Raw genomic sequence first — 9,539 nt, 5'->3', positions numbered from 1 at the left:
TGGGTGACATTGTACAATGCAATCCTTGCATTCTTAAGGTCATTTTAACTCCCATACCTCAACACAGACTCAAGGTAGTCTTAGCACTAAGGTGATCGTAACTCTCATACCTCAACACAGACTTAAGGTAGTCTTAGCACTAAGGTGATCGTAACTCCCATACCTCAACACAGACTCAAGGTAGTCTTAGCACTAAGGTGATCGTAACTCTCATACCTCAACACAGACTTAAGGTAGTCTTAACACTAAGGTGATCGTAACTCCCATACCTCAACACAGACTCAAGGTAGTCTTAGCACTAAAGTGATCGTAACTCTCGTACCTCAACACAGACTTAAGGTAGTCTTAGTACCAAGGTGATCGTAACTCTCATACCTCAACACAGACTTAAGGTAGTCTTAGTACTGAGGTGATTGTAACTCTCATACCTCAACACAGACTTAAGGTAGTCTTAGTACCAAGGTGATCGTAACTCTCATACCTCAACACAGACTCAAGGTAGTCTTAGTACCAAGGTGATCGTAACTCTCATACCTCAACACAGACTTAAGGTAGTCTTAGTACTGAGGTGATTGTAACTCTCATACCTCAACACAGACTTAAGGTAGTCTTAGTACCATGGTGATCGTAACTCTCATACCTCAACACAGACTTAAGGTAGTCTTAGTACCAAGGTGATCGTAACTCTCATACCTCAACACAGACTCAAGGTAGTCTTAGTACCAAGGTGACCGTAAGTCCCATACCTGAACATAGATTTTAGGTAGTCTTCGCACTAAGGTGATCGTAACTCTCATACCTCAACACAGACTTAAGGTAGTCTTAGTACCAAGGTGATCGCAAGTCTCATACCTGAACATAGACTTTAGGTAGTCTTAGCACTAAGGTGATCATAAGTCTCATACCTGAACACAGACTTAAGATAGTCTTAGCACTAAGGTGATCATAAGTCTTATACCTTAACATTGATTTATGACTGCCATACCAATAAGGTTGTTTTGTACAAAGGCACCCTGATAATGAGAATATGACTGTGAAACCAGAAAGTTCTTGGGCAAGAGAAATGAATTGGTAACAATTACACTGACAGTGAATATCATAGGCAAAAAAAGAGGAAAACTGTGAAGGAAATATAGTTGCCATGATAAACGGATCTATGTACAAATCTGGAAAACTGTGAATCTGATTTGCATAATTTACTGTAAGGACTGTCCACTTTGAGGAGGTTTTTGTATTAATAGGTTCCCACTGTTTTCAAACATGATTACAAGTCTGATATGTCTGTTTAAAAAAAACTGTAACCATGATTTCCATTATGTAAAAACTCACCTGTGAAATCATCATCGCCATACTGCCCGCATGGCCTTTCTGGCTTCGTCATAAGATACCTGTGACGATAAAACAAAAATCAATTTTCATTATTGGTAATATAATTAGTGACTAGCTATCTGAGCACTCAAGTCAATGATGATGACAGTAATTATGCCACTAATTAGCTTAAGTATTTGCCTTCAATACAAATTTGAGACTAATTGTTTCAAATTGGCAAAACAGATCACTTTATGAAAACAATATCTGTAGACAGATGAAATTCTCATTTTACCACTGCGATAAACTAATGAAACACTCAAAAATATATCATATCATAATTACGAATCATTATTACAGCAATATAATACTTTCTTCAACCAGTATTATAGGTCAGTTCTTTGAAAGGAAAGTTCTCTCAAACTTTATTGCTCGATATTTCCAAGAAACACATTTTTCATTAATGTTTTTACATGATCGATATTGAGATGAACTAATAGAGGATATTACTTGCTTCAAAATACCTCTTCTAAACTTAGAAAGAAACATATTACAACTAATATGAAATGATATTTATGATCTTGTTCACAGAAATATCAAAGGTCTAATAAGCCAGAATCAAACACTTTGATTCAAGTTACTCAGACATGGTTCATTGTAGTAATCAATTATTTTCTTGTGACAAAAACTTCCTGAGCACTAGCAATAGTGCTCAAGTATCTCAAAAACGTGTTTCTAAACTCGAGCAGCATGGGCTGTTAAACAAAAGACATGAAACTCTGAAAATGAATAAAGTGGAATTATACCGACATGGCTTTGATCAACATGATTCATATGCTGGAATAAAAATCCCTTAAGTCATACAGTGCACTACCATTCCAAGGGCTAAAAGAAATCTATATGAGCATAAGGCAATAATGTTTTTTTTTTCTAAAAAACTGTATTGAAGTGAGTATCACAGTCTTATAGCAATTTAAAGCATTTATGTCTGGGTTGCATGGTGGGGTAGCCTTGTTGGTTAAGTGTTTGCTTGTCATACAGAAGTGCTGGCTTGATTCCCAACAAGGACACAACATGTGAAGCCCATTTCTGGTGTAATGCTAAAAGCAGAATAAAACCTTTTTCACTCAAAATGTTTGGGTGAGGCAATATTGGGGTTGACAGCAAAAGCAATGTTGGGAAATTAGCCTTTATGTATCATGACCCTCAATGATTGATGGCAAGTAGATCTGTGACAAAGAGCATTACTTACAGCCAAAGCAGCCATGGTGCTAATATAATTTTGCCTGCATCCAGTAGATTTGCATTGTGTAACATGAAATGCAATGGAGCAAGCAAGATTACCAACAGACCTACAGCTGCTATTTTCTGAGTGGCCCACTATACCATCCTGTCAGCTATCTAAAATCCTTAATACTGTATTATTGTAAAGGTTAATCTAACAATAATGTCATATGATGTCAACTACACCCACCTTTCTGAACGCTTCTGTTTACGTAGAATCTCGCCTTGTTCTGTAAGAAGAGCAAGTTGCTGGGCTGTTAATGTCTCTAGTTCTTGCTGGAGCTTCTGCACTAGAGGGCTGTTTTGTGTGTCACGGGCTGTTACAATCTCAGTTTTTATGGCCTCTTGTCGATCCTTAATTCGTTTCATGTCCTGGTTGATGCAATTCATTCTCTCCTGCAAAATACAAACAAACAGGATTCACAGTAAACTTGCAGAATGTGGAAGTTTGCTGATTGCTTCCTCATCAATACTGACAACAAAGTGGCGGTCAGTTAACTACAAGACTGTTCTAGCCAATTCTGATAGCCAGTTGACAATCAACTGCAAGATTTTTAAGACAACCCTGATAGCCAGTTGACAGACTACCGACGGCATGAATGTTAAAGCCACTGTGGTCAATCGGTTGACAATTGACTCACAGAAGATTAAAGCCCATTTCAGAAAATCTTTAATCATTCATTTGCTAAACAACTGACAGAATACAACATTCTAATGATACATAAGATCATGTCAGACTGTGATGCATGGTAGGGTATACTGGATGTTCTGACCTGTGGTATGTTAGATTTGTTTGATCTTGGTCTTAGTAGGTGATGGGGTGTGTTTATCATGATTGCTGTTGCATAGTTCATATTTTTAGCTGTTGACAGACCAGATGGAAGGTGGAGGGAGTTTGACTTTAAGTGAAACTAAATTGTACAGTATCCTCAATGACATCACATTAAGATGTCATACTGGGTTCTATTTTTATAGGATGTCTACCTGGGTGTGACATTGTTTGACATTGGGGTTCGTACACAAATTTTACACTTTGCCTGAGATAAAGGAATCACAGACTGAAGTCTTACGTAATTCAACATTACATTCTGACATTTTCTTGACATCATAACCAATGTATGCATAAAGATCTAATCATGAGTAGAGTCAGAAGTTTCTAGACTCTTCCTTGACCTAACCAAATGGATAACGCTCATGTTTACATACAAGTGACCTACGCAATCAAAAGTTGAAAGTTTACAAAGGCAGTGTTACAAAAGCTGCTCTTAAAGGGAATAGCTCTCACCTCTCTATGAATCTTGTCAAGCTCTGCTTTCACTGTTTTGGGGTTGGCGTCGTGCATTCTCTGGAAAACAGGATCAACTCGTGGCTTCTTTGACACAACTACATCGGCAGCCCTAAGAAGGAGTATTTAGACATGCATCAACCGTCTCGTCACCGGTTGGCCTCCATTAGGCTAATCCATCGGTCATATTGGCAGGGGTCAAATAAACACTACTGTAACTGTCACGTTTCCTTTCACAGGCTTTCACTCAATGTTTTTCCCTCAGTGAAACTATTAAAACATATCAAATATGAAAACGAAACTTTTGTCCTATGTTGTTGGCTGAACTAGAATAAACAATATAATTATTAAATTTTTCAGATATTCAGTTTTCAGGAAGGCCCAGCTAGTCTGAAACTAGAGGCAAATGTTTTAGGTTCAATTCTGGTCTCCCAAAATCAAATCAAATAAACACAGCCTGAAATGAAGCGAAGCAATTTAGCTCATATTCCTGTAATCATAATGATGGTCATTTCAAATTTTACTCAGTCATTTTCTAGTGAAATAATTTACATTACAGGAGCATTTCTGTGACAAAATGACCCAATCTCATGGTAATAGCAGAAACAGCAAGAAATCGTCCGTCCACATAATTACTGAAAGCCTCACATAAATAAATAACCTTAAAGAACACACATGTGATCTATAGACTAGTCACTTTGCATTAAATTAAATGAATCAACAAATTAATAATTTCAGTTCAATGCATCTTCATGTGTATTTCAAGTAACCTTAAGATCATGAAAGCCATTATGAAAGCAAACTTGAAACTGATATCAGTTAGCGTTATTTGACCTCCACTAAAGATTGTCGTCCCATACCAAAATGATATCTTTGAAAATGAAAAATTCACACTTTATGTCGTTACATGCAATCCAAAAAATAAAAAGATCTTGCAAAATTTTCATTCTCCTTTTGGATTGAAATACTGAAGAATGAAAGAAAATTGAACGAAAAATAGAATGGAAAAAAGAGTGCATACACAGAAAAGTATCCAATGGATTAACTCCACATTACAATGACATTGAACATTGCTATAGTTAAGGATATTATTCATTCTTTAGGCACAGTTAGTTTCTGACAGTTTGCAACTGATAAAATTCAAAGTCAGAAAATTGTCAAGGGAGATAACTTATTCGGAAGGGAGACAACTCTGTATCAATGCACAGTCTATTCCACTCAGAGCTGCTATGTAGTGTGTGAGAAAACAAAAACCAATGAAACATGATGCAAGCTAATAACCTTTGACCGACATTCGGAGATTTTTCAGTTATTGAGCAATTTCACTAAATGATAAAATATCAAAATACTTAATATGTGCATCTCAAATTTTGAATGCAGTTCAACTAAGACATGCTTGTATGCCATTCTTAGATTAGTTCCAAAACCATCCAGTTTATATGAACTGAACAGCCTGGGTATATTTAATTTTTCTACGTTGATATAGCGTGCAGTTGTAAAGTTAGTTGGGTGCTATCAACAGAGGAGGTTAGTGAAGACATTCACGACATATGTATGTCAAACAAAGCCCCAGTGGTTTTATGATATGGAATTATAATGAAATATGACATTATTCTGAAATTCAATGCACAATTACCGCAAATGACCCCAACATTAACAAACAATACCTCATACTGCAACCGATATCAAATAAAGGCAAAATCATGACAGAATTACAGATTAAAATCGAGACATGAAGAAGATATAAGCAGGTACCAAACTCAAATGTTTAAGCGAAAGTTAACCACGAAAACAGTAAGAACACATTAAACAAAGCTGCTCCATAAGGAATAGCTGCTCAAGGAGAATGTCTCATGCATATGTGAGAGAGAAGAATTTGACTGGCCCATCCATCCCAGTATTCAAATAGTGTAGGAGTTGTTCCACTTACTTTAACTCTCTAGGGTCCAATATTTCACTCTTCACAACACTGAAAAGTTCGGAAATAGAGCTCAGTCTCGGCTAAGGAAAACAGAGTTACACAATTTACAAAACACAATATATCCCCCAAAATTTCACCCCACATTTGACATGAATGTGAACAATTTTATAACAAGAGCCAATGACTGTAAATTCTTGGGGTTTTTTTGAAAGGGAAATTTAGGACAGCAAATTCATAAAAACAGACAAATGTTAATCTTGCAACGCTTACTGAAATGGTACACCATAACGATTGGGTGGATTGACTCCACTGACTATGTAAGAGAAATGACCATATTTGGAAGTGCCCATACATACTCATAGATTGTGTGAAGACAAATAGCATTGGACTAGTACCTTAATGATTAACTTTAATCAAAGCAACCAAAGCATGATGCATCCTCGGAACATCATTCTATTTCCATTAAAACATCTTACACAAATCTCTAAAGTCGGTCAAAAGTTTGAACTGAGTACTACGGAGTAAGTTATAATAGACAACATCTATTTTGAGTTGAAAAATTATTAACCAGCTCTCATATTCTACTATAACAATGTATCAAAACCACAAACAACATCTTTGTTGGTGTGCTTATTTTGTGGAATTGTACATGAAAAGAAATTCATTTATATAGGCATCTGGAATAACAAAACTTTCACTTAACACAAAAATATAAGTATCTATACTTATACTATAACAGCACACATTTCTATGACTACATTGACTAGTGGATATTTTATTACTACAGAATTATCTCCCCTGAATAACATTTGATACCTCATTCTGAATCAATGCAAAATCAAGAAAAACAATTGATGCTCTCACTTTTGATAATTGTTAATATCCTGAGAATGTTGGATTAGCCAAATATTGTGAACATACAGATACAGGATAAATTAAAACCATGGATATATAAAACAATTTTCCTCAAAAAGCCAGCAGTTACATTTATTTATATCACAGACCAATGGAAAGAATGTGCCTCAAAAACGAGCCAATGAAAACTGTTCTATAGAGATGACTATATTCAGGGGAGATAACAAGGAATACTTCCAAAAGATAGAGAAACATCTCATGCCAATTACCTGGAATGCCCTTTTGAATATTGGTAACCACTGTCACGAACAACTTGTCTTGCCAGTGGAAATAAGTCTTCTCTACGAGTCAGTAATGTAGGTATATGGCGACATAACTGGGCAGCGGCCTCATTAACTGATATCTGAAAAGACAAAAAACAGGGTCAGTGTTTGGTTCAGTGAAGGAGTTAATCTTACAATACAGCCACTTGCACTGCACACTAGTGTAAGGACTGGGGGCTTTCCATCCCGGTGTTCTCACATCGGCCTCACGCAGACTGATCACCTATTCTTTAGGAAGTTCTCACATGGGTCTCACACATACAGGAGACCTATTCTTCACGGTTTTCTTACATGGAACTCAAGCTGACTAGGGACCTATTTATCAGGGTTTTCTCACATGGACCTCACGCAGAGTGGAGACCTATTTTTCAGGGTTTACTTACATGGAACTCAAGCCGACTGGGGACCCAATTTTCATGGTTTACTTACATGGAGCCCATAAGGACCTGTGAACTATTCTCAGACATATTTCCTTCGTACAGTCAATTGGGAACTATATTGCGGTGCATTTCAGCAAGAGTTGTCTCCCATAGACTATGCTTACAATGGTGGAACCTTACCTCGTGTAATGACATCGGCCTATCATTTTTCCTCTTGGAGTCAAAGCGACCATATATGGCTGCATACTTCCTAAGTTCATCCAGTCGCGACGGGTCGTCGTCTGTCAGTTGCATCACAGACTGCAATAAAATGCATCATTCAGTAACCTGTGCAGTTATCAAAAGCAATACATTTATACTGCGCCATATTTCCATGCTCAAACTGACACATACCTTTTCCATCATATCGATGGAACAACTGAAACATGATTATTTTACTCATCTCTATGGGGTGAGCGAGTGAGTTTCGTTTTATGCTGTACTCAGCAATATTCCAGCCATATGGCGGCGGTCTGTAAATAATCGAGTCTGGACCAGATAGTCCAGAGGTCACCAGCATGAGCATCGATCTGCGCAGTTCGGAACTGATGACATGTGTCAACCAAGGCAGTGAGTCTGACCACCTGATCCCATTAGTTGCCTCATAAGACAAACAAATGGCCATTCTACCCCGGATCTTCATGGGCCTCTCTGTGGAGAATATACAACCCCAAGCTGCCTGTGAGGTGTTAAAAGCTCATAACCACAATTTCAACCTACCAGGTACCCACCTACTGATGGCTTAACAGTCATAATTGACCTTTTCTGCTCCTTTTTGATCATATAGATATTTTTATGATGTTATTTATGCCATTATAGGGTGAACTGAAAATCAACAACTAATACAATTTCCCCCAAAACTTACAAACACATCAGGATGAACATTATAAACCTCCCCCAACCTATATCAACTGATAAGCATGGATGCATTTTTACCTACAGTCATTCATATTCCACTTCCACATAAAAAATCTACTTAGTGGGGCCTGACTTTCCAAACCAAAATAAAAAAACATGCAATGCATTTTGTTTTGATGGAAACTTTTGCTCTTAAAATATGACACTGAACAAATAAACAGATTTGGAAGTTTTACTAAGGATGCAAGAAAAAACTCCTTAAGCCATATATGCAACGCTTTTGGCAACTTTGACTACAGAAAACACTCAAATTACACGGAACGTATTTAATTAATTATGGTAAATAGAAAAATAAGCACATTACAAACCTGGTATTACCAACATCACCAAATGAAGTTCGAGCAAAAAAACCATCCCATCAGAGCTGTTTAACATCCACTCTTTCATTTTTTTCCAAGACAAATGGCAATAAATCACATTTTTTAAAACCTCATTAAACAGACTTCAAGAAAATTTGTTAAAAACCACAGCAAGTCTTTCTGTCATTAAATTTCGAGGAATTGCCAATTGCAAATACTGGTCAACTTTACCCAACATAATCAATAATCATGCACCAGTTACTCAAGAACTCACTTGTATTTCACGATTAATCTGTTTCTTCATATTGAGTTCTTTAGCATCAAAGGGAGGTAACTCCTTCGAGAGTTGAGCAGCAGCCTCTGCAATGGACTGAATCTGACTCTCAACGAGGACGGGTGTTGGCAAGGGGGACGAGGAATGTTGACTTGTTTGCATGGGATAACCGCACATGTTTAAACCAAGGTCGTCTTGGAGACCACTCTGAAATAAACATAGGATTAACTAATTAAAATGTCACTGAATTATGAATGGATCTTAACTAAATTCATAATGAATTTGTAGTAAAGTAATCTGTGCCTGCCAAACCAGTGGCTGATAGTATCAGCAACAGGCCACATTGTCAGAGTGTGGTGACAAACAATATGACATGTCATATACTACAAGAAAACATGAATATGAGTTGGTCAGTAAACCATTCGAAAATGGTGACCTTTTCTGCTCTGAATTCTCAGACCTGAATCTATGTCAAGGTATTTATTAACCAAAGGATGAAGAAGTTCTAGTTGATATGACATTCCTAGTTAACTGTTGTATGTCTCATTGCCTCCTCAGACTGTAAGAAAGGTTTTTAGGGTTTAAAGTGTTGTAAAGGGCTTACATAGCAATCTCATCAGGGAACTGGAGACAGCATGAAGGGATGTACCAGA

General features: G+C 37.0%; 1 protein-coding gene across 2 annotated transcripts in view; it reads right to left on the bottom strand.

Annotated features, from left to right (window-relative positions):
* The window catches only part of LOC137298455 (NGFI-A-binding protein 1-like), a 63,997-nt gene that overhangs the window by 5,955 nt on the left and 48,503 nt on the right, over window positions 1-9,539 (bottom strand). For both annotated transcript variants that reach the window (XM_067830725.1, XM_067830724.1), the window contains exons 5-11: window positions 8,887-9,093; window positions 7,537-7,656; window positions 6,923-7,056; window positions 5,808-5,846; window positions 3,878-3,989; window positions 2,783-2,988; window positions 1,330-1,388 (exon numbers count right to left, since the gene is read on the bottom strand). In XM_067830725.1, the coding sequence (XP_067686826.1) occupies window positions 1,330-1,388; window positions 2,783-2,988; window positions 3,878-3,989; window positions 5,808-5,846; window positions 6,923-7,056; window positions 7,537-7,656; window positions 8,887-9,093 (877 nt within the window). The remainder of the gene's footprint in view (window positions 1-1,329; window positions 1,389-2,782; window positions 2,989-3,877; window positions 3,990-5,807; window positions 5,847-6,922; window positions 7,057-7,536; window positions 7,657-8,886; window positions 9,094-9,539) is intronic.

This window comes from Haliotis asinina, chromosome 10 (genome assembly GCF_037392515.1).
Source record: "Haliotis asinina isolate JCU_RB_2024 chromosome 10, JCU_Hal_asi_v2, whole genome shotgun sequence".
Lineage (NCBI taxonomy): Eukaryota > Metazoa > Mollusca > Gastropoda > Lepetellida > Haliotidae > Haliotis > Haliotis asinina.
The sequence above is the reverse complement of the archived record's forward strand: the minus strand, read 5'-3'. Positions and strand labels throughout refer to the sequence as shown.